Source organism: Armigeres subalbatus, chromosome 1, assembly GCF_024139115.2.
Source record: "Armigeres subalbatus isolate Guangzhou_Male chromosome 1, GZ_Asu_2, whole genome shotgun sequence".
NCBI lineage: Eukaryota > Metazoa > Arthropoda > Insecta > Diptera > Culicidae > Armigeres > Armigeres subalbatus.
The window spans coordinates 124375470-124401186 of record NC_085139.1 but is presented as its reverse complement, the minus strand read 5'-3'; the positions used below and the strand labels follow the sequence as shown (position 1 = coordinate 124401186).

Here is a 25717-nt window from a genome sequence, read left to right as displayed (position 1 = left end):
TGAGCTTGTGAACTGAATCTGGGCTTTCGAAAGGAATCCATTTGAACTTCCGAGTGAAGCCATTTGCCATCTAAACGGAATACTTTTTGTATTCTGAATCGAATCCTTTTGGGATTCCAAACAGAATCGTTTTGAGATGGATTTCTTTTGGGCTGCCGAATAGAGTTTATTCTCGTGGACTCACGAATGGGCTTTTGAACGGAACCCTTACGTGCTTCAGAACTTAATCTTCCGAGTGATGCAATTTGGGCTTTAAAACGGAATCTGTTTTGGATTCTGAACAGAATTCATCTGGGATCGGAATGCTCTTGCGTTTTTGAACTTTCAAGCGTTTTGAGATTTCGAACCGAATTCTTTGGGCTCCCAAATAGACTTTTGTTTTGGGTTTCCGAACAGAATCATTTTGGGCCTCCAAACAGAATCCTTTTGAGATTCTGAGAGGAATGCTTTTAGGCTTCCAAACGGAATTCTTTGGGTTTTCGAACGAAATCATTTCGGGCTTCCAAACGAAATTTCTTTTAGGCTTCCGAACGGAATCCTTTTGAGATTTCGAAAGGAAGGCTTTAGCGTTTTCGAGCGGAATTCTGTAACTGAATCGTCTTGGACTTCCGAACGGAATTATTTTAGGCTTACAAAAATAACTTTTTTATGATTCTGAATGGAAATATTTCTAACCACATTCTAACCGCAATTCATTAATGTACGTTGAGGTAGTTGAAGAAGCTACAAACATTAATTTCTTCCCATCACAAAATAGTTGAGTGAAATATTTAAATTTGCTGCAAATCAGTTTTCTTCGGATTGCTGGGTATCTATATCTAAAGTTGATGGTCAGAAAATATTGTTTAAAATGTCAAGTCGGAAAGAGATTTTGAATAATTTTGATTATATCTGGAAAAAGCTCTTCCGCAATTTAAAAAAGAAAATGTACAAACAAACTGTTTGAGACAAAATTTTAAACAAGGAATTTACGGAATTATTGTTTGGGGTATCACAAATTCTAAGCTAACGTAAAATATTGATAGTGTTATTCGATCTTAGTTCTAATTATTATTATTTTTGTCACAGATATAAAAATTACGCCAATTTTTTTTTTAATTTTGTTTTTTTTTTTCATCAACACACAAAACTGCACACATCTAATCAAGTGAAACATCAAAGTTAGTAAAGGTATTTTTAGAAAGTGTTGTTAACGATTGTGGAACTAAAGCGTCAGGTCTTGTGTCGTATCGCGCTTTCTGTGTTCAAACCAGAGATTCTCAGGATTAAACCGCACAATACAGGAGGTCATTCAAAGTCTTCAAAATAAAATATTTGGAATAGGAGACGAAAAAAGTTCTTCAGTTGTTCTGCACGAAGCGTGTCAGCTACACTGAAACAAATTTCTATCTGTGAAATAGTTATTAATTTGCACTCATAAATCTATTTGGAAGTTAAGAAAAAAATTACGCAAAGGTAGAGTCCTACAAGAAGAGTAACGCCATGTGCCACGTTTGACAGGTCTCCTGCTCGTTTGGAACGCGCATTTGTATGGAACTGACAGACGATTATGTTCCAATTCTGACACTTGACGACACTGTTATTATAGTCACTGTACGCAAAGGAATGTTGCCTTTGTTGCAAGGAAAAAGAATCAGTGAGTCGAAGGAAATATAAATTTGCTTAAAATTAGACACTCATTTACAAAGAGAAAATTCAGATATTGGTTTTGCGAGAAAAATGCATCTTGCCTGTAAGAATTCCACAAGATTATTAGAAACGATGAATAACACGTAGTTGTAATCCATTTTGTAATACGATATAATTGGTAGAGAAATAAGAAAGGTTTTTTTTAAAGCGACTAAAACACAATCACTTGGTTATATAAATAAAAGTTTCATTAAGCTGTGGTTCACATATGATTTTTTTTTTAAATAATCTTATTCATGTTATTTTAATATAGAAATTATCATTTTCACGATTAAGTCTGAAATTCAAACAAAACTACGATTCTACCAGTAATGTCAAACAAAAGAATTAATGGTTTCAAATGCTAACACGTATTGAAATCGCCCGACAGCTGACAGCTGTCAAACCGGAATCACAGATCAATGTGTGGAAACTGTTTCGCAATGCGAATTTCGTTTGTTCGTTTGTTTTTGCTTCCGCTCTGCTGCAATCTCACAGATCGCCAACGGAACTACTACGTTTTTGAATGAATCACAATGCACAGTGCTTTGAGTACGGATTCGGCCGCCCGGCCCTTTGTGCGATCGTGTGTGAGTGAACCCTTTTTGCCCCAACCCTACGTTGCTCAACGTAATTCGTGCTTTTCTCTTCATTTCAAAGGTTTTCATTTTCATAATAGGAATATAGTTCGTGCTGTGGTATCTAGTACACATCTAAGCATTGGAAATGCGCGGTTGTGGTAGTGCTATTTGCTTATAGATACACTAGGAAACGTGTGGATGTATTTGTGTCACTCTTAACTTTAGTTTTGATTCAATAATCGAAGAGTTTCGTTATAAATGTGATTTTTTTTCTTTCTATTTTACAGGGCATTATGTCTCATTCTCTCTCTCTATGCGTGTGTGTGACATTGATGAATGCATTTGCATTCGCAAATGCACGTACGAATATAAAATGATTACACTCCTGGGGATTAATGATGATTACGATGAGGTGATACTGATACTCGCACAATCGCACACAAACAAACACACTCATACTAGAAACGAACGGTCTTTTTTGGTTCAGTGTAGAAACAGTGTCGATCGAAGCGAAAGTGAAAAATAAACATTATAAGAAATTTGCGTATTACCAATCTGACGTTAATCGATTTAGCGATTTTGTTGCGGTCCCTCTTGACTTCTTCCTTCCTTCCGATTTTCTTCCTCCTGGTTCCTATCTTGCCGTGGAAAGGTCTTTTTATATTGATCTGACGATTTCGTATGGTAGTTGCTTTGAATTTCACACATATTTAGGATTTTATGATCTTTCTTTCTTCAATCTACTAAGTTAAATGTAAGTCTTCCGCTACTGTCATTTTGTTTTGAAGAGTATATAATAATTTCTGTTGTCCTTATTCTGGGATCAGTAAATATTTTTTTCTTTCATTTATTTAGTTTTACACTTTTTTCGTTCGTCATTAATTTATTAGTCATTATGATTTCCATATTAAAGTCTCTTAATCAGTTCTGTTGTTTTTTGGTTGCTTGTTGCTCGCTAAACATGCCTACAATCGATTGGAGAAAAAGTTCTGTGCGTAGCCTTAAACTTGTCCTGATCTGCTGAGTCTTCGGGTAGTTCGCTTTTAACGTGAGGTTTGCTGTTTTTTTCTGAGTTTATGTAATTAATTTCAAGTTTACTTATTCTTGCTAACAACATCGAATTTTGCAGAAATTTTGAATTATGTTTTTCCATGTATTTAATTTGGTTAGTCTACTACACTCATGTCAAGTTGATTACATCGTCTTTCTGTTTTACTCGGCATTTGGATTTGTTTCAATTTATGTTGAGTGCATTAGTCTCTGTATGCTTTTTAGTTCAGTGTTTTGGAGGGTGGGGGTATGAATTAGAAGGATAAACGAGTAATCTATTTCCAATATTTTTGTTATCACCAGTCGCTTTATTTTCTTATTTTCATTTTCTATATCGGTCAAATAATGCTCTCACTAATTATATTGATACATATTTTTTAGTATGTGTGTCAAAGTGTTTCGTGTGTGTGTCATATTTGTGTATGTGTCTGTGTTCGTTTTTGTCAGTGTGAACTACATTAAAACGTGAATGGAGATTAAATTGTTTTGAATTTCTATATATATCGGTAATGCTCGTTTTCTCACAATTCGTTTCTCGTTTTAATTTACTTAGTCGCAAAAACCGATCCAGTCTTCTCTTTTCCATTTATGTGTGTGTATGTTTCGGGTGTTTTGGTTATCTTCTTCATATTTAATTATATATTTTTCCACTACTCGATGATCACCAGCTAGTTTAAAGATGTTTTGCAATCATTTATTAGAAGAGGAAGGTAGTGATCGTTGATGTTTGGGATGAGGGGTGAAGCTTTTGCCTCCTAACCAACCTGAACTGATTCGGTTCAAGTTGGAGAAGTTAATCGATCATTTGATTTAAAATTTTTAAGCTGTTGATTTTGATTCAGTTAAGAATGTATTTTGTGCTAGCAAAAATTTTCTCTATAGTTCAAGTTTTACGTTTCTTATCGGTCGAATTAATTTCGTAATGTATATTTAATTTAGTAGCGATTCAATGATTGTTTAATTAAATAATTTTGTTTCGAAAGTCAACTCATACTATTCGAGTAGTTCAAATTGGGTAGGAAAAATCCAACTAAAGTCATGCACAAATAGGAAAAAGTTGTTTTGTGACTGCCGAAAATCCTTCTGTTTGGGTACAGATATTGACTGAGCCTCTAAAATGGTTGCCCATGTTTTGATACTCATTCAAAAACTTCAAACACTGCTCAAGGTATTGGCAATCTAACTAAAAATTGTAAAAGTATTGCTTACTTTCTGTCGGTCAAGGAATCATGATCAAAACTATAAAATTGTTTTGTACATTGTAATTTATATTTTGAAAATATAAATGACGCTTGATCGCACTAAATAAAATTTTCGGAAGTGACCAACAAACTGTGTTATGTTTGACGTTTAAACAGTAAGAAATTATCGTTTTCACAAACAGCAAAAAAATATCGTTTTCACAATTTGAAATCCGATGGAAAGTGATGCCAAATTGCATATCTTTTCCATCCGTATTTTTGCTTCGAATCGTGAAGATTTGAATCCGCAAAACAAAAACAATTCATGATTCCTCGACCCGTCCGATATTGTTTTACTGTCAGTACTAAGAGTCAAAAGTTCTTCACTACGTGAGTGAGTTCAGCGCCGTATCGCACCTATAACAGGAAACATGAGGGAGAAGGAGATCATTCGCTTGAAGTTTCGCACACTTTTAGTTTTCGTTCGATTTGGTCCACATACCAGCGTGTTGGAATTTTCCCTTTGTTTTCAATATCATCAGATTAGCTCTTCCTTCTCTTTCCTTTCCCCATAAGTCCTTCGATCTAAACAAACCGCGTTTCTTTCGTTCGCTCTTACTGCTTTTACCTGCTGGACCATATCGCGTTTCTTGTCATATCTTTTTTTTGCTCATCGTGATTGCGTGAAGAGTTTTATGTGACGGAACCTAAAGTTTCGAACCTGACCTAAAAGTTTTGAGATTAAAATCAGTCCAAGAGAATCGTATTTGTCTCCATTTTGGCAAGAATGGCCGCGCCGCTGGATTCCGGTAAATTTGGTTGACACTTGCGTGCTTCAAAAAATGGCAGTTTCGTTTCGACTCGATTATTGATGCTTTCTCATATTCTTCGCAACTGTAATGATTCCGGAAAACCGTAAATATCACAAAAATACGATAATCCAGTCCATGTTTTGATTTCCTATCAACTATTTTTAAATCTGGAAATTTCCTCCAAGGAAAGAGATATTACAGCCCTATCTGTCTTCTGTTCATGCTAATATTAACCATTTTTCTGGGTGTTCTTTTGAGAGAGTGATGCCGATTTTTATGAACAGAAAATCTGAATCAGAAAACTGATAAATCCAACTTTACTCAATCTTAGCGCTCTCGCAGCTATCCACACTCGCTCGCTCCTTCGTCTGACTTTGGAAAATATTTCATTTATACACATTTACACTTAATGTTCTACGCTCGCTACAACTAGTGACACCTTCCTGTCGGTTAAGTTGTGCCCTGGAGCAGGTCCATTTAACCACGTCGCTACATTACACATTGCTCAAGATTTGTATTACTTTTGCTGATAATCTTATCTTATATGATATTTACTACAAACTAATTTAGGAATAGGTGGAAAAAGGTTTTTATTCGATATCCACAAGTTGCTTCAACCTATTTACACACCTATAAAAGATAAATGCATTGTTTACACAGCAAAGAGAACTGTCATTTCCGACGTTCCCGGTTGGCGCTCTGCTTGAATCTCCGTTGGTTTTCTGCTCACGCGACACAGAGACCTAATTTTTGTTAGTTTTTGTAATTTGGGTTGGATAAGTTGTGAACAATCCACCACGTAGGAAAACGTAGACCAGAAGAAAACAGAAACTTACACTCTACTAATTCAACATCGACTAATAAGATATACTTACGTTTACGGATTGAATATTTACTTTATAAGGTTAGTATTTTAGTTCCACTGTGTGTCTCTACTATAATACGAGTGGTTAGTTTTGGTACAGTTTGCCATTAGGAAGCAAAAACAATTGGTTTAGTAAGTTGTTCTCGCGTTACAAACAGGAATCTGAACAGGGGTCAAACGAATCGAACTAATCTGGCAAACAGAAAACGAGAAAATAACTTTGATATATTTGATTTAGTTTGTACTTGAAGCTTATTTTGTCTTGCTCTCGCCTGTGGACTGACGTTGACAGTAGTTCATACGTTTTCAGAGTGACTTGTTTGCTCTTGAGTGGGAATTACATAGTTCGGGGTTAAAGATAGTTGTTGACTATATACTAGATTCTGCGATTGATTACTTTCGGTAAACATTAGCGAACTGCGGAAACTAAACGACAACCATTATCCTAGCACTGGAGGGACGCTCACTGGAAGTGTACGTGATTTGAGACAAGTTCAAAACAAATCTAATTAGGCTCGTGCAGAATGGCTGACACCGCACTTTGAGATGGATGCGTATCGTTAGTACTTTACAATTGGAGCTGCTGCCCGGTATAAACAAACCATAGATGGCAGTTAAATGTTGGATTCATTGCTACACTTATTTTGACGTTTGTGTAAATCCCTGATTCTGGCAACACTTCCCGTGCACGTTGATCAAAAATGGCGGCGTAATCACACACACCTTCGCATCGGTTCGGCGATTTACTGAGACGTTTCTGAGGTATTCTGGCTTTTGTGGTTTGTCTCTCTCTCCTATTTGTTTCGTTTGTAAACATTGTCGCGCTCGTTCGCTCTCTCGATCCCCTTTCGCTCCGGAGTCTGTGGCACAGCATTTAAATCATCGTCAACAAATTTCGCTAGTCTCTGCTGAGGTAGTACTGGTGTCACCTGTGTCTCAAGTTGTACTTGAGTTCGTATTTGTGTTTTGTAAACATGGTTAGAATCACAATCGTTTGATTTGACTACTACAGTGTTTGCTTGTGTTTGCTTAGAGCCAATCCGAACCGATTCCGGTGCAGTGCCGTCCCGGTCAGTGTTGCCAGCCGTTCGTTTGTGTTTCGTTTTGTTTCGCTGATTGCGCTTGGTCATGATGATGGCAGCTAGCATTTCGGTTTTATTGAGGTATTGCATCAGTGGGAGCGCTACTCTGGTCATCGCTATCATGCATGTCATTGTCAATTGGTTGAAGAGAGGAATTGGCGCCTACGAGTGCGGGTTTCTTCAAACGCTATCTTCTACCGTTTTTTGTACATTCCTGGGTCCATAACACCCGCTTATCTATCTCACTGCTTGCATGTGTGTGGGTGCTTTTTCGTAACTTTCTATTTATCTTGCTCAAATAATCTATTTGGTTGTTTGTACATGTGTATTTTGTTCACCTCTCTTCTCGTTTCTCTATTAGTAATATGTGTTGTGGGTATGTTATTAGAGTGGTAATTTACTAAATCAACCATTGTTTATAGTGTTCTCAGCTCGTCAAAAACATCTTCCAAGGTATCAACAAAGTTATAGAGGGTTGAACCAAAAACTGTATTCTTGTGTGTTTGTGTTTTGTATCGGTGTTTCCGGTTAGTTTGGAAGAGCTTTTTCCGGGTCATTTGTGTTTATGTTGACAACTTTGCTTCTGCTTTGTGAGGGTAGGTCCAGACAAGATGCAATCGTACCTGCTTATCTATTCCAAAGTTAATCCCAAATTTAACTAAAAGCGTAACATTTCTTGAACTAAACGGGACTGGAGTGCAGAGAAAAACAATTTATCTTATACATCATATCTAGATAGAAGAAAAACGTACATTGATTCTAATAACTGCACTTGCTTCGCAGTCAGGGCGTAGCTTAATTACAGTATGCTTCAAAGTTGGCTTAAATTCAAGAAAATAATTTAAAAAACGCCTTTCCATGCCACGAAGTGTTTCTCCATCGGAAACAGCACTCTTTCCGAACGGCGGGACTGTTCATTTGTACGTGAGTTCATCAGATGATCTGAGAATTTGTATTTGTTTTAATCTTAAACTTGTGTCAGCCTCCAGTAGTCAAAGGAGCATCTGGCACGATAAAATTTGGTTAAACATAAAAAATAACATAATAACTCGACATTCCATTCCGTCCGGAGAGTGCCACTTCCCATAGTCGAACTCCTGCACAGAATGTCTACAAACTACTACTAATTAGTACATTCACATATGGTACTTTGATTACCTCTAGTAGAAACAAGGATATGTCAACATTGTTTTCTGAGTGCTTGCTTGCTAAAATCTACGCTCTTAAAGTTATCTAATTTTATTTCAGATTACTTAACATACCTTTATATGCTCTTTTCCGCGGTATTCCCTTGCTTTCCGTTTGAGCGTGGACCCATTTCAAAGAGAGTCCACCGAATCATTCTCTCATCCTTGTTTAACAACCAAGACTTAGTGTGTGTTTCTGGTAATTATATTTTCAAGTTTTCCACTGTTTGCCTTATCGACTTAAAACTAGCACTAGAACATTTGTTTACTTCTATTTATACACAAATGCAAACATTGATATAATCACGCATTCATTCTTCCACTCGCACACGTTAAGATTTGACTGGTTGCTGTGATCCGGTTTTCCTTTTCTTCGTGAATATGCTATCGATTATCAAAACAAACAATAACTCGACTTCCAATTGCTGCTCGGAAAACGAATTCTGTATCTGTCTGTAAGTCTGTCAAAAATCGGCACTCCAAGGGCTGTTAATCGGAGCGGATCTTCTTGCTTCTTGGGTCTCTCTTTCTGCTTAATATAACTTGGTCTGAAAAATGGATCACGATGACATTGATGAGGAGGGGGCTCAGCCGTGGGGGACACATGGTGGGAGGGATCTTAAAAAACTACACATTTAACGCTGCTGTGTGTACATTTTTGTATACAAATTTCCAGTCCGAAAAAAGACTCACAAAACGAAGCCACTGATAACCGCCGGGAGGACATCCGGCAGTGGTGCCATCTGTCGAATCCCTATATTCCATTCCGAGTGGGCGTTGATTAAGAAACATTTCGCAAGTTGACGTCTATCTTACATTCTACCGTATAAAGCGAGAAATTAGATTCCTTGTTGCTCGTCCTATCTTCTCGATAGGTGACATCCGGCGTCGTTGCTGTGAAATCAATGGAAAATCATTCACACGACGCTCGCGGAGGAAAATTATCACCAGTTGTTTGTTTACTTTTCATTTTTAATGTTCACTTAGTTTCGACTTACTGACTAACGTTAGCTCGGGTAGAAGATAAATGGTTTTGAAACTCTAAGGGGAGTGCGGAAGATTTTAAGTGCAGGGTAGGATAGATGAATAGTCGGAAAAAGGTTAATGGTTTCACTTCTTTTACGCGTTTGTTTAATTTTAATTCGTTTCAGTCCACTTTCCTGGTTGGGATAGTTAGTTAACATTCTGCTTTTGGCATTTTTCCGAGCATAAGTGGATCTGAAAGGAGTGATGATTGGAAAATGATATTATATTTCTTCTATTGGTTTGCAAGCTAAATACATTTTCAAATCTCATGTTTAATGTTATTAAGGATATTGTTCTGTAATAAGTTCCAACTATTGTTTTCTGAAAATTTTAAGTCACAGATTACTCATTTTCCACTCATCTACTCCCGCAGATCCGTAATTTTGATAAACCTAATTGTTACTGCCTAACAAATGTGCACTTCCTGTTGTGAATGAATGGGATTGGATTCAGAGTAAAATGTAAATATCTTTTTTGTGCAAAATCTTATCACGATACCGTTTCCTCTCGAAACTTAAAGTGAAAATTTCGTCCAAAAGTTTCCTTCATTTTATATCCTAAACAACTTTTTTCCATTCAATTTCGCTGAATTTAAACAATATCCATCAAAAAAGTATGTAAGAAATATACGTCCTTTTCATTTTCGTGTAAAATGCATCACATCCAATTATTTTTTTTTTAACTGTAACGTCAAGCGGATAAAAGAATACAGCAAGTTTTAGAAACTCGGGGAACTATTTAAAATGTTGCTTTTTCATTCGCATACCAGTCGCAGTCAAATGTTTGATTATTTTTATACACCTTAATTTTCATTGATTTGAATCACAAGTCGCTTCTTCTCTTTACGCCTAAAGCGCTACTGCGCTTACGGAGTTGCGTGAGTGTTGTGGATCGCCTAACACTCCCCACCTTCAGTTCTGTCCTTGTCGCTCTCATTCCTTCCCTTCCAACCAAAATTCGACTATCATCGCACTCATAAATATTGCTTGCTAATCGTTCACTTTTGCATCTGGGCCTATATGTACAGTGTTTGAGTTTTGCTCACCTTCATTTGTTGAATGCTGAATGTTTTTGTTTACGTCTACTTGTATAAACTTCTAAAGGATTATTCTTTTCACTGTGTATAATTCCTTAAGCCTAAAAGAAATACCTGATTTTATTCTTGTATGTTGACGCTTGCCGCCAGAAATAAAAATGAAAAACATTCATCCATTCCCTATAGTAGTGTTGTTTGCCTTTGTTTACCATAACGTCAATAACGGGAAAAAACTGATTGTAATGCATTTGTCAATACGCAATTCCTAACCTCGAAACATGCTAGACTTCGGAGGTTCGTTTTTTTAAGCTAAAACGCGAGATTATACGAGAGAACCGAACGTGTCCGTTTACCGTGTTCAAATAGCTTCAGTTTTTGTTCTTAATTTTATCATTCGCAATTACTTACAGACTTAGAAAAATGAGATACAACTCGCTTGTCACAATTCTTACACATTTAAGACTTTTCCGTTAGATTAGATTATTTTTAATGTGATAATGAACTTCTCCGCCTACTTGGTTAATTTACGCCGACAAAAAAAACTTGTATACAACACGATACAATAATGATTCAAAATGAAAACATTTTCTCTTCTAATGCATTGTACATTGCATACGTAAACGAGTAACCGAAAAAAATATATATTCATAAAACAAACATCAAAAAATAATAAATTCCAAACTAAACACCGTCAGACAAAAAAAATAATTATAATGACGATAATAATAATAAAACGCAATCGAACTAAATAACAGGTTTGTAAAATTGCTCTAATTGTTGATATTGAGATAACTGAGAAAGTCGTCCGAAAATAGCTGCATGGTTGATGTGGCAGTTGCCGGGGCAGCTGCTGCCACTGCGTTACCAGCTGGCACCGGAGGACTGGTAATGAGCCCCCCGAGTCCGCCGAAGCTGGCACTCGCACCGCCTCCCCCGGCACCGACCGTACCAGCCAGCCGGAGCGACTTCAGTACGTTCCCTGAGGACGACGTCGAAGACGAACCTGTCCCAGCGGTTGAACCCCACAGCGAACTCAGCCTGCTACCACCGCCGTTGCCCACCGTTGCGGCGGGCCCGGAGCTGATCTCCGTCGGTCGTAGCAGCTGGGAGCTGGCACCCCAAACGTTAGCACGCCCTGCGTCCGGAATCATCCAGATCGAACCGAGCGGTTCCGGGTTTGCTTTCGTACCTGAATTTTCCCAAATATTGGTGGAAAAGTTGGAGGATTGGGACTGGGTAGGGGGCACAGATGGACTGGCCGTCAACGCGGTGGCCCAAATGGATCCACCGGAAGAATTATTCGAGGAATCTTTGCTATTTGCGTACATACTGTTACTGTTAGTGTTAGTGCAAATGGTTGATGGATCTACTGCTGGAGACTTGATCGCTGCTGGCGATGGACTTGGTGGTGGAACGCCCCAGAGCGTTTTGTTGCCCCAGACGACGTTCGATGACTGCGGCTGTTGAGGTTGCGCATTGATGGCAGTGGCCCGGCCACTACCGGCGTTGGAGTCCCCGGTGAACGAAGCAGAAAAGCCCGAATCGAAGCTGCTGTTGCTCATCGCACTGGCGCTGCTGGCGGAGCTGTTCAGATTGCGCAGCTCCTGGATGAACGAATTCATCGCCGCCATCGAGTCCACAGCGAACGGCGCCGCGGACGTCATCAACGGTGGCGGGGAGGCTGCAGCAGACGAGGTGCTGTTGCTTCGACTGCAGGTTGCGGTACTGGCGGACGAGGCAGCCGCGAGCTGGACCTCGGTCGCCTTCGGGGACTCCAACGGGGCCTCATGTTATGGCCACTGCTGGAACAGCTGCATCGGCTGTTTGGTGTAGCAGTAGGCCAGCGGCTTCACGAAGTGCGTGTCCTGGGCGTGACAGTACGGGCACGAAACGCTGTGGCTGTGGTCGCTGTAGAAGTTTAGCCGCTGGTGCGGGTGGAGCAGCAGCTTGAAACAGTTGTTGCACTGGGGAAGGAAAAGAAGGAAAATGTGTGTCAATGGGGCTCAAAAGAAATTGATCATCGGAAGTTACTAAACGATCAAGGATAAGAGAGATAAATATCCGAAAAAATTAACAATGTTTAGCTTGGCATTAAACTTGTAAACCAAAATAATCTAATCTTCTCTTTGTAATTACCTTCAATCGCTCAGTGCAGCATGGCATCGCAGCAAAAATATCGTACGAATACATGGTTCCCAGAACCAACGAGGAGCCGTCCCATTTCTGGGCGCAGAATCTGAAAATAAATTTGAATACGAATTAGTCAAACCGGCTATTTGTGATAAACGAAAAGGTCAAAAGATCTTCTAAGATATGTAAACTATTTGGAAATCTATCCAATTGCAATGCATTCTGGACTGCAATCTAACGTTTACTCTAAACTACACCCTGACCGAAACGTCAAAGGGATATTTGACCGTAAGTAATGCGGCCAAAGCTATTTGGTCGAAATTCATTTCATCGAAAATATCATGTTGCCGAAGTGAAAATAACGCCGAAAATGTCTTTTGACTGAATAGGACATTTGGCCGAAAATGCCGTTTGACCGAAATGATCGTTTGGCAGAAAGAGCCATTTGGTTGAACGGATCATACGAAAATGACATTTGTGGCGAATGACATTTATGACCCATACGGCCAAACGGGTACAGCCGAAAAATAGTGAATGTGGAAAGTGTGAAGTGATTATTGAGTGAAAAGAAGTGAAAAATGGGAAATGACAAGTGAGACATGTGGAGTGAGATGCCACAGTGAGAAGTGGAAAAAGGAAGTCAGAAATGAGATGTAAGGTGTGAGAAGTGACATCTTACTTCTCATTCCCCCTTTTTTACTCTTTATTTCTCACATCTTACGTTTCCACTTTTTTCGGTCAAATGGCCCTTACAGCCTAACGGCATTTTCAGTTATAAATAATAACCTGTTCGGGCAAAAGATTGTTTCGACAGTGTGTTCCTTTCGGCCAAATTTCTTTTTCGCTCGAATCGCTTTCGGCCTATAACCGTTCAATTGAGTCAAATGGAATTCGGCTAGATGACGGTCTAACGTGTTGTTCGGCCAAGTGACATCCGGCCGAATGGCTTTTGACCGAATAACGTTCGGACAAACGACCCTTCTTCAACCAGAACTTAAACATCTTCGACATTTAACACTTCCGTCTGCATTGAGCCCTGAACTGGACGTTGTGGTGGACCCTGGGTAGTATTTAAAAAATATTCAACAATGGACATTGAGTTGGACTTCGAGCTGAACTTGAAACTGGTTTTGGAACAAGTTCAGGAATGCATTTTGAATTGGTTTTCGGACATGACGATGAACTAAAAACTACTGAAATATGAGTAGATTGGGCTGGACCGGACTAGAAAGTCTAAACCAAACTTGAAACCTATAACTTAAGTTTAATGTCTGCCGGAAGAATCAACTAGTCAGAAATAGTCCGATTTAAATTTTGAGTGATAAGAAACGCAGCGGTAATGGTATTTTTTAATCTACTTCGATTTTTTTTCCTGATGCCTAAAATTAGACAGCGCGAATTCAACAGGTTTGTTTTCTTCCAAACCAAGAACGTTGACCGCGTGTCCCCAATTGTAGCCCGCGAGGCCCAGACAGCCATTCGAGTCATCCATCCTGGCCCTAGGGTAACGCCTCCGCCGCCCGTAAAACGGCGGTCATCAATCATAGTCGCATTCGTATACTACTCTCGCCGAGACCGGGCCGCTCTCTTCTTCCACCCAGGACCGAGCCGAGCGTCCTGGCCGTAATTATGGGCAGCGATTATACGACCAATAGAGCAAACCATCGTCGTGTCCCTCGAGCAAATGAATATTCAAATTTGTTTTTGCTGTGATTTTTTTTCTTCCTACTCTCGGTGGTTTAATTTCGTGCCAGGTGCGGTGGACGTAGCAAATTGACCGGATCAAGCGAGAGTGTGCTTTTCCATGAAATTTAATTAGAATGATAATCTGGTCCCATGGGTTCGCTACCGACCGCCGGGGGGTAGAGACAGTGCGGTGTCGAAATAAATGACCACTCCGAACAGCTGTTTTTTATATTCATTTTCATTTTCGTGGAATTAAAAAAAACACAACACAATAGTCATTACCTGCATCGTACTACTCGGTTTTGTTCGACGCCATCCAGGCACGCCATGCAAACGGACGTCAGATATTGGACTCGATTCTCGTATTTCACCTGCGAACGAAATGGTAGATAGAAGGGGGAAAGTAGTATCGTTATTAAATCATAAGCGATTTTACGAGCGTTTGATTTTTGTTCTGCGAGTCGAGCACGAGATGGCGCTGTTGCGGCACTGCCACTGCTACCACTAATTTGCATAACTTTCAGGCGCATAGCCACCAACCCAGCAACCGCGACCTGCCAAAGCGCGACACCCAGACTCTCATTACACAGCTAATTTAAGTTTTGAGGTTGGGTTGCGGATTTGCTCTCTCGTCGTCGTCGAACGGCTAACGATACCATTAATTATGCCGGTGGCAACTTTGTCTTTTTGGGGTTTTTGCCGCGTCGCCACCGTCGCCGGAAACCGCGCCGAGCAGTGCCATTAGGAAAATATTTTATTTGACCATTATTTCAACCCAAGTTCGATACAGTTTGTCGAAAATAACACCCACTACTGAAGCGCCATAATGGCTTGTCCAGACGCTTTTTTTTTATCCTCAGTTATATCTACGTCCGGTTTCACTCCGCTTCCATTGTACCCCAACCGGTGAGCTGTGCTCCAAGGACGATGGCGGTAGACGTGCATACAAAAGGCCTTTGTATGGCAGAGTGCGCGCCTTTATGGACGAACACAGTCGCCCGTCATCGTCTGGCTCCATCGCCGCCGTCGACGCCGGTGGAATCTAGGTCAATGGTGGCCGCCGACGGGCGTTAAATTTAAACGCTACCTTAGCCTGTAGCTAGGTTTAGGTATACGGAGGCCCCAGAGGAAACAGACAGTGACGTTGATTGCACAAAGTTCAATGTGCCCCTGAAAGTAGGCTCGCTCTTGCATATTGGATCTATTTTGATGGATGGGACGGTTGGATTGGTGCCCGTCGTGTTATCGTCGTCAGTCCCGCATGAATGAGGTGCACCGGGTGAAAGCAATCTAACGAGAATCAATATTTGTAATGGCTGATGAGGTGGAAGAATCTAGTCTGATGGGTTGACATGGGCAGCGGAGGTGGGTTTAGGTGCAGAGGCAACGGCAATGTAAACGGAAAGTGAAAATGTTTTCTTCTGGGGTAGAGGGCGCTGGTAGACAAGTAGTCTGACAGCTGATTGCCGCTGCCGTCGACGTCGTCTACGACGGACGGATCTTGCCGCCAGCGCTACCTACCGTCGCAGAAGAGGGATAGCTATCGGAAAACAGCGATGATGGATGACGACGAATGAGTTGCATATTTTCCGTGGAAGCAAAATGTAGCGATTTTGATGTCTACCATACAGTATGTGAACTGAGGTGCAGTGGGCAACAAAATTTGTATAAAAATGTCGGATAATATGGAAAAATAATTGATATCTCGAAATTTCCACAAAAAATTCCGCGGGAAGATCTATGGAATTTCCAAGAGAAGTCCTTCGGAATTCCAATCTGAACTTCCAAGGGAAACTATTAGGATTTTCCATGGAAATAAGTTTAAGTTTTCCTCGGGATGTTCTTCGGAATTTACAAGAGAAATTGTTTGAATCTCAACGAGAAATTCTTCGGAGTTTCCGCTGGAGATTCTTCGAAATTTGATGGATATTCAACAGGATTTTTTTTTTAATTTCATAAAAAAACTGAGGAATCTCACTAGAAATTCTACGGGATATTTTTTGAAACTTTTTGGGAAATGTCTTCAGAATTCCCAGAAGAAATTTTTGGAAAAACCAAATCTACAACTTGTAAGGTATCAAAAGTCGTAATTCTTCCTGGTGGATATCGTTTTCTGGTAGAACATGCACGGTGGTGTCGAATAAAAAGTGTGCTGGCGTGTTGACGGAAATGTCATTGGGATCTGCACTTAGCAGTACAATATGCCGAGAGTTCATGCTCGCTTTGTTTTGGATAAGGACTGACGGTAACCAAATCTTCATACGAAAGCTTGGAAGAGCATAGTTTAGTTAGCTTTAAATTTCAAAATGGGGCCATGTAATGCGCACAAAGGTGCGGTCGGTTGTGATTTCGCTGGATCCCATCTTGCAGCGTTCGTTGTCAGCTCCCTGGAAGTCCTTTACATTGTCGGTAGTAGAGCAGGGTGTTTGATTGGAAATGTCTGAGCATTTGAGTCTCCCATCTACACGGACTGTTCCTCCACAGTCAAGGCATGTATTCAAGAGGCGAATTGACGATAGCTTTTCTACCAATTTTTTATCACGAAAATCATACGCAGATATGCTCATGCATTGCACTGTTCCGCATGAAGTCGCTCATCTCGCGTAGGTTCAGGCTCCGTAAGCTAATTCTGTGGGCATCGGAAAACATTTGTAGTCGGACATCGGAGATCGAATGTAAGGACTTATACGGAAATTAGCTTTTTTTACAGTATTTGAAGTGAGAAGGATTTATATATTTATTCGAGAACTAGAGTGGAAGTGATTAATGCCCTTGATGACAATCGGCGATATTGAACCTATATATGGGTGGGAAATTCCTGATAGAATTTACCTTTTCGTAGACCCACTATTTTTTTGATGGATTTCACACTCAAAACGAATATTCTTCGATTCAGACTTTCTGGAAATACTCAAAGCCTCAACAGTTTTGTTTTCACCAAACTTAACAATCTCGTCTGATGACAGGCCTGCGAGGACCGATATCCACTTTCGGAGATGGAATCCACCGTTCCACAAAAGTTGCTTTGAATAGCCCCTTCGACAGATTTTGCACCACCAATAAAGTCGTTCACACAGAAACTCTTTCTGACGGTCCACCTGACAGATATGTTTCACCTTCATCTGTTCAATCACTGAAGAATACGAACAGTAAGGAATGAAGAACAAGTCAGGCCGTACGTGATTGTCAACAACTCGTAACTCTCAATTGGATCTATGAGACGAAATCTTTATAAAATTTTCTGGAATAGTATATCATTCGGACGATTTAAAACTTATCGTTACATTTAAGCAATTTCACCCACAAGACCAAGTCTTATGTTCGAAACCGAAGGATAATTAAAAACAGGTTTTCCTGCTCAACTGATTCTGTTAACATTACCTCGTTTAGGGAGTAACCTGCTGAGGTCCTGACCGAAGCATTGAAGATAATTCGGACCTTGGACCTCCTTCATCTTCTTAATCAATTTGACGTGATATTTTGCTCCATACACTTATAGTACTCTGCCATCAAATGGGGATTTCGGTCAACATTTGCTCAAGCAGATCGAAACGGTTAAGTTTCATTGACGTTGAGCTCAAATGCAATTCTTCAGAACCGGGATCTCAAGGCAGGCAGACAATCGACAATCTAACGTTAATCATTATGTACTTTCGAATGATCGACTGTTTATTGTTATTTTAACTCAAAACGGCTACGCAGTCTTTAAGGATTAAAACAAGATTTATATTTGTCCAACGTTTCGACAACGTTGGACAAATATAAATCTTGTTTTAATCCTTAAAGACTGCGTATCCGTTTTGAGTTAAAATAAAAAGTTAATCATTATTTCATCATTATTTTTAGAAGTAAAAGATGAAAACAACTCTTCTTACTGAAAGAATACTTTTCTTCTAACGAATAATTGGATTGAGATGGGTGCTCTTCAAGAATAAACAAAAAACAGCAATAATAGAAGGGAAATAATCCTGCCCTACTGCAAAGATCGTATTGGTTGACCCAGAAGCCAGATCCAAAAAACACTGTCCACAGACGTCGGCAGAGGTTTGGGCAAATTGATTCTGTTTGCGGTTTGAAAGAATGCAAAGATTCGAAGGAACCCCACAGTGTTCAACTTGAATGTCATTTCTGAAGTTACGCTGGAAAGGACAAGAAATTTAGATTTCATGTAAAACTTATGCTTTCTGGACTGTATCTGTGTGTAAATGGATTTTCTGGCGTTTAGAAATTGGTTACAGATACCTTAAACGAGTATATTGGTCTTGTTAATGCTTCAGTCGTAGTAGTTGAACCATTTTCTCAGTGATAAATTTTGGTTAGGATGCGGAGTCCAGCAAACCACGTGCGAAATTTCCTTACCATACTGATCGAAAACAATCACAATTTGGCCATTTGGACGAAGACCACCAAGCCAAAAGTTGGTTGGCCAAATATGATATTCGGCCAAAAAACTATCTGGCGCGAAAGTCGTTTGACCGGAATGGATTTACGCCGAACGACGTTTTGATAATTTGGCCGAAATGGACGTTTAACAGAAATTGCCATTTTGCCGGATTGGTCATACGGACGACACATTCGTTTTACCGAACAGAAAATGTCGTTTGACCGAATAGGATATTTTCCGATTGATCAAAATTCCGTTTGACCAAAATGGTCGTTTGGCCAAAAAAATCATTTGGCTGACCGGGTCATGTGGCTGAAAATGTCGTTTGGCGGAAAATAGTGTTTAGCTGAATAGCCCATAAGCTAAATAGTTTCAAGACAAAATTTTCAAAACGACTTATCTGTTTTTGTAAACAAAGATTCAAACGACGATTTGACGAATTTGATAGCTCTTCCACGCAAACCAACACCACCAATAGGTAGGTGAAAGTTTCCGCTACCTGTTGATGGTGTTGGTTTGCATGGGAGTTTTGAAAATTTTGTCTTGAGCTCAAGCTTAATAAGCTATATATTTAGCTGAAGAAGCATATTTTCAATGTGATATGCCGTTTTTCAGCTTCCAATGTTTGCTGGGAGGTCATTGCGCGGAAAAGATGAAAATATGCCCGAAAAAATCATTCAGGAACCGAAAATCAAACAAAAATGTCGTTTGGCCGATCAGGTCACATGACCGAATACGTCGCATGTCCGAATGAATCATACGACCGTACGTATTTACTAAACGTGTCATATGGCCAAAAATGTCGTTTGGCCGAACAATAGCGAATGTGAAAAGTAAGAACTTAGAAGCGAAAAATGATGAATGAGAAGTGAGAAATGAGACTCCACATTTTTCACTTTGTTTCCTGTTTTTCACAGTGGGAAGTAAGAAGTGAGAAGAGCGTACTATAAAGTGAAAAATAAGAAGAGAGAAATAAGGAATAAGAAGTTAGAAGTGAGACGTCTTTCCCCAGTGAACAATGAGAAGTGCGGAATGAGAAGTGGAGAAAGGGAAGTAAGAAATGACAACGAGAAATGAGAAATGAAGAGTGAAAAGTGAGCAGTGAGACGGACACGCTCTCAGCTCTTATTTCTCAAAGTTAGAATTACGAAATGAGAAGTGAGAAGTGAGAAATGAGAAGTGAGAAACGAGAAGCGAGAAATAAATAGACGTCTTACTTAATTTCTCGTTTCTCACTTCTCATTGCTCACTTATCATTGCTGTGAAAATTAAGAATTTCGGAGAAGTGAGACGTAAGAAGTAGTCATTTAGTCGTTTGGCGTCTAACTTCTCACCTACCAACTATCACTTTTCGCAGTTAGAATTGAGAAGTGAAAAACGAGAAGTAAAATTTTTCACTTCTTACTTCTTACAAGCTATCCTCCATGAGCCGATGCTCTATGAGTCGATGCATATGACTCGATATCGAATAATGGAAGCAAATTAGGCAAATACAAATATTTGAAAAAAAAAATGTCCCCCCTCGCCTCGGATTGTTTTGCCCAGAAATAATAATGGGATTAACAATAAAATTTCCGTTAAATTCTAAGGAGTTTCGAAGCATTCTTCAACAAATCCTAGGAGTTCTTTTTAACATTATCATATTAAACTTATGCATACACATTTTCACGCCGAGTCTATAAGGGTCAGACAGACAGATATTGATTTTTATAGAAGAATGTTTGTAGCAGACTTATGTCATACCAAAATATTTTTTGTGGGTTATAGTGATGGTCCCTCTAGAAAGCTTTTCATGGATTTTCTATTCCACATCTAGATATTTTCATTAGTCGATGGTTCCATCAATATCGACTCATGGAGGTCTGATTGTATCTTCCACTTCTTATTTCTCATTTCCCACTTTTCATTTCTCTCTTCTCAATTATCTTTAATCGCTTCTTACTTTTCAAATTCATTATCGAGTTCAGTGCGAGATTTCTCTTGTTTCGGACTGCAGAACGATGACGCGATCGGCCGAAATATTTTGTTCTGCATTGCGCGGCCGTTAATAAAAATCTGTTCAGTGCGTGATTTCTCTTGTTTCGGACTGCAGAACGATGACGCGATCGGCCGAAATATTGTGTTCTGCATTGCGTGACCGGTAATAAGAGTAGCTATCGAGCAAGTAAGTGCAGTGCATGTTTTAGTCGTCGGGAAAGAAATAAAATATCTATCTTGTGTTCGGTGGTTCATGCGCACATCGCACACGAAGCGAGTGCTTCAATAGTTTGCTGTAGCCATCGAGCAAGTGAGTACAGAGTGCTGCGCTTCCATGCGGTCGTCCAAAACGCGAATTTCCTTAGCTTTCATATGCCACCGGGCGTGCATGTTTTTTTAACTTTTGACTCGTAATAGTGTTATTTCCCATCCCATAGATCGCATCGCTTACCAAAGTGAATCCAGATAAATTATCCTTTGTAACTAAGACGATATCCTATCCCAAGACAATCGTGGAGATGCAGAGGTATACTCGGTCTCTAGTAGCAACGAGAGTCGGACTAACAATCCTTCCATTCCTATATGACCGTAAGGACGTGGCCGGCGCCGTTATTGACTTTGAATATTTGAGCTCCCGAAACGTGTACATTGAGAATGGGTAGCTAATCCCAAGCCCCATTCATTGTGTTCTCTGTACAATTTCGCAAGTTCAGTCAATCACGGAGTAGCAACTACGAATTGTGCGGTCATAATGCTCATGCTCATGCTCTTACATTTCAAATTCATTATCGTTCGGTCAAATGACATTTTCGATCATATGTCCCTTTTGCCAAAGACCATTTCGGCCTAACGGCATTTTCGGCCGAGTGACCTATTTGGCCAAATGACCAGTTTGGCCCTATGCCGCTTCCGGCCAAACGACATTTTTGGTCTAATAACCGTTTCGGTCAATTGGCCATTTCTACCAAATGGAATTCGGATTCTGTGCAAAATAAGGTTACGAATGGTATTTCCGGCTGGATCCGATTCCCGGCACAAGCACAAAAATCAAAGATAGAAACATTATTTTGCCAAAACTCCTTAGTAATCGAAACGAAAATTTACTATGCAGCTTGTTGAAATTGATCTTAAAGATAAATAAGCAATTGATTGATGATATCATGATGAGAATCCGTTGAGAAATGATCGACTTATTAGCCTCCAAAACCCATCATTTTTTCGTGGCTGTCTCTTATTTTCTGAAATGTACTCCAATATTTGTATCGAAAACAAAGGCGTAGTCCTACGTCAAAAACTTGACGATGAGAGAAAAGTTCAAAATATCCGGTCATATGAATATGTTTTTTCTGATTCCTATGTTTGAATATTATTTTAAAAAAGCAGTAGATGCAAAACTATTGAAATTTGACTCAATTTTTGGAAGAATCAAGAAACTTTTGTAAATCCACATAAACAGATTCTTTTCGAATTGTTTTTAAATTCAGATTTTTTTTTCGAATTGTTTTTAAATTCAACTCTGAAGTAAGTCAGTTGAGGGACGGAATCGCATCCGACCTATTCGAATAAAAAAATCCCCCACTAGAATAGGTCTGTTAATGGTTTTAAAGGCACTGTTTTGCTTTGTTGGATCAATAAAATCTAACTCTAAAGTGGTCAGAATCTTCATTGGAAGCAGGGAGGTTAAAATCATACTCAAGACCGATCTGCACACAAAAAAAGCGTTCATTAATTCGTGAGCTAAGTTCGCGGTGTATTTTCAGTCACGATTTTGGGAACAGCAGTCACGTTTTCTGGAACGTTCTGGAAAACGTGACTGATGTTTCTGAATCCATGACATAAATCACGGGGTATTTTTGCTGGGTAACAAATTCAGAAACGCCTTTTTTGCGTGTGAACTCTAATTATTATTTCAGGAAATCAAGAAAAATCCATTGGGCTTTTTTGTTTCAACCAATAATTTAAACAAAGCTAATATTGAGTTACCGAAATCACTCGATGGAGATGCTCCTATTTAGCAAAACCATCAGAATTCAATAAATTTATTACGAATCTACACAAAAACTTATAACTAGTTCCTGGTATCAGCCTTTGGAGCAAAAGGGCCCTTCCAGAATCCGCAAGTCCTAGAGAAAGTTGATGTTTAGCAGCTGGCAGTCTGTATATTTAAAAATTAAAAACAAAACGATTTATTAAAACTACTTGACTTTTGCATTAAAAGGCATCAAAAATCGATAAAATAGCCCAAAAAAAGCCAGCTTGTGGTCTCGTGAAGATCATCCAAACAAAATCCCCTAGTAAGCCTCTCGGTCCAGTCGGAGCGCAGCTCAGTGCTGCTAGAAACAGTTGACAATTTGATCTTCGACTAGACAGTCGAAATCATTGTAACTGGTATCAGAAAATCCATGCAAGTCAAGTCCAAGGTTCAGTCAATCACTCGAGCTTTTCCCCCTGAAGAAACCCACGATCAATCTAGCAACTATTACAGTAGACACAGCTCCCGTAGCATGGACAGATCCCAAATGCCACATCCCCGCAGACATAATCGTAGATATGTGGTGATGCTCACAGTGAGCTGCAAACAGGCGGAAAAACACGATCTTCCAGGCGCGCTTTGTGATTTTCTTAATCACAATCCATTTTTCAACGGTCTTCCAGACACGCTTTGTGATTTTCTAAATTACTATCCATTTTCCAGCGGTCTTCCAGATGCGCTTTATGATTTTCCAAACAACAATCCATTTTCTAGCGGTCTTCCAGAGTTCCAGACACGCTTTGGGATTTTCCAAACAACAATCCATTTTCTAGCGGTCTTCCAGACACGCTTTGTGATTTTCTACCACAACTAATTTTCCAGCGGTCTTCCAGACGTGCTTTGTGATTTTTCAAACCACAATCCATTTTCCAGCGGTCTTCCAGACGCGCTTTGTGATTTTCCAAACCACAATCCATTTTCCAGCAGTTTTTCAGACACGCTTTGTGATTTTCCTAACCACAATCCATTTTCCAGCGGTCTTCCAGATGCGCTTTGTGATTTTCAAACCACAATCCATTTTCCAGCAGTCTTCCAGACGCGCTTTGTGATTTTTCAAACCACAATCCATTTTCCAGCGGTCTTCCAGACGCGCTTTGTGATTTTACAAACCACAATCCATTTTTCCAGACGCGCTTTGCAGCAGTGCAAACCCATTGCCTTGTGTTTTTTAATCATCAAATATGTTAACACATTAGCACATTAACAATTTAATTCAACTCACCTTTTAAATTAAGCGTCAGGATCCAACAAATAACCTGGTAGGGTCGCCAAAATGTGTGGCCCCAAATGGCCGCAGCGAATTGTTATGACGGCAGCTCTCAGTGGGTGAGTGTGCACGCCACGGAGCTCTGACTAGAAGAGGCCGAGTCATGGCTTGCTGCGCACTGATCGACACGCTGAGGTGTTAATGTATAATCACACGCTGATGGTAGCTTACTCAAACCCCACACTTCCAACGATGATCGAGATAGTATTTAGGTGGACCGTTTCTGGGAAAGCCAGAAAGTCGTAAGGTTCCCGTTGAGAAAATGGGCGTCCAGCGACCCTGAAACTTGAATTTATCGGAGAACCAGTGCCCGACATGTTTCGTTTTTCAGCAATTGTTCTCACTAAGAAATGGATTATGCCCTACATTGCCGTATTATACGATAAAGCAGGCTTCACAGGTCAGTCATCGTTGTATCCAAGCTTTTCTGGTAGCGTTTGATGGCTTGGTACATCGATGAACGGCATTTTTACGAGTCGGATCGTTCACTCCCCTGCATCTCCAAGCCCTTTGGAGAGCGCTCGAAGTGCTGTCGATGATCCGAATTCCAATTTGTGTGTTCCTGGCCAATGTTGTATCCATCCAACTACAGTTCTTTTCCGATGCATCGGAAAAGGCGTAAGATATGTGCTTTTGTACGTCTGTCAATGCTGTACAAACGAGACTACTGACGTCGAAGCCTAAAGTTGCTCCACTAGCATACCTTTAAATACTCTCCCGCTCGAGCTTTATGGGGAAGTCCTGTCAACCATGCTTTACATTGATGTTTTGATAGTCCTTCAATGGCTGCAATCATGTCCAACTTGCTGAAAAACATTCGTGGGAAACCGGAACTCTACGATCCAAGCCACGATCCAACCACTGGAGACACATTCTTGGAGTTTGGAATCCAGCTCACGTCCTTACTACAGGTTTCAGTCCCACCAAGCTCCTAAACTGTTCGATCTGGTGACATCACAAGTAACATTTTTAGTTTTATAACGCTCTCGAAGAACATTATTTACTCTACAAGAGTGTCTTAAAACCATTATAAAACCAAAATGTTGCTGGGGATGGTCCACCATTGTTATCGCCTCCGCCTTCATTTTGGCCGCACTGGACTTTCCAATCGTGGACCCTTCTAGTATACCCGTAGCAATAAGCAAGGCATTCCCAAGGTCACCAAAGAATTGTTCAGTGATTTTTTTTAATTATTCGAAGTTGTGCTGTGGGAATATTTCCGTGCACTGCAAGTCGTTTCCCAAAATAAGAAGCCGAAGCTGTTCCAGCTCCTCACTGCCATAGATTTGCGTGATGCAGACGTTGCTCTATGCAGCCTTGTTCAACAAGACAAGTTCACCGAATAAATTCCCGATCTTGTCTCAAAGGAACGTGTATCGACGTCAGCGCCACTGAAATTGCTAAATCCAGTCCTCCATCTTCCGGGTCGGGGACGCCTTAGTAAGACTTCGATTCCCATTGAAGTAGAACATTCAATTTCCAATCTCCTGTCCGGAGAATTGCACCGAAAACTTCTGCATGCTGGCTCACAACTCATGCTGGGTAGTAATTTTGGATTATTGGTGGGCGGAATCTCGTGTAACGGGTATGGGGTAGACTACTGTGGACCAGTTTATGCAAAACCATCAGTACACAACCGGGTTTCGGGTTCCGAAGCATAAAGCACGTGACCCAAATCGAGGTGTGCCTAAACTGCAGACCCCTCGTATTTTTTGGCATTTTCTGGCAGGAAATCGGCTGCAAGCTGTCGCTG

The 25717-nt window shown here is 40.1% G+C and overlaps 2 protein-coding genes across 6 annotated transcripts in view; both read right to left on the bottom strand.

Moving 5' to 3' along the window:
* Positions 1-1994: 1994 nt before the first annotated feature.
* Positions 1995-12288, bottom strand: LOC134205090 (probable N-acetylmuramidase). Its single transcript, XM_062680005.1, has one exon. It carries the CDS (start codon positions 12150-12152, stop codon positions 11259-11261), a length of 894 nt encoding a protein of 297 aa, XP_062535989.1. The 5' UTR covers positions 12153-12288; the 3' UTR covers positions 1995-11258.
* LOC134205089 (headcase protein) overlaps positions 12132-25717 on the bottom strand; it is a 288226-nt gene continuing 274640 nt past the window's right edge. For all 5 annotated transcript variants that reach the window (XM_062680003.1, XM_062679999.1, XM_062680001.1 and 2 more), the window contains 3 exons: positions 14587-14675; positions 12625-12724; positions 12132-12452 (listed from right to left, as the gene is read on the bottom strand). In XM_062680003.1, the coding sequence (XP_062535987.1) occupies positions 12279-12452; positions 12625-12724; positions 14587-14675 (363 nt within the window). In that variant the 3' untranslated portion in view covers positions 12132-12278. The remainder of the gene's footprint in view (positions 12453-12624; positions 12725-14586; positions 14676-25717) is intronic.

Coding starts and splice junctions, on each gene's coding strand:
- LOC134205090 (XM_062680005.1), bottom strand. CDS start 12,152: ATGACGTCCGCGGCGCCGTTCGCTGTGGACTCGATGGCGGCGATGAAT.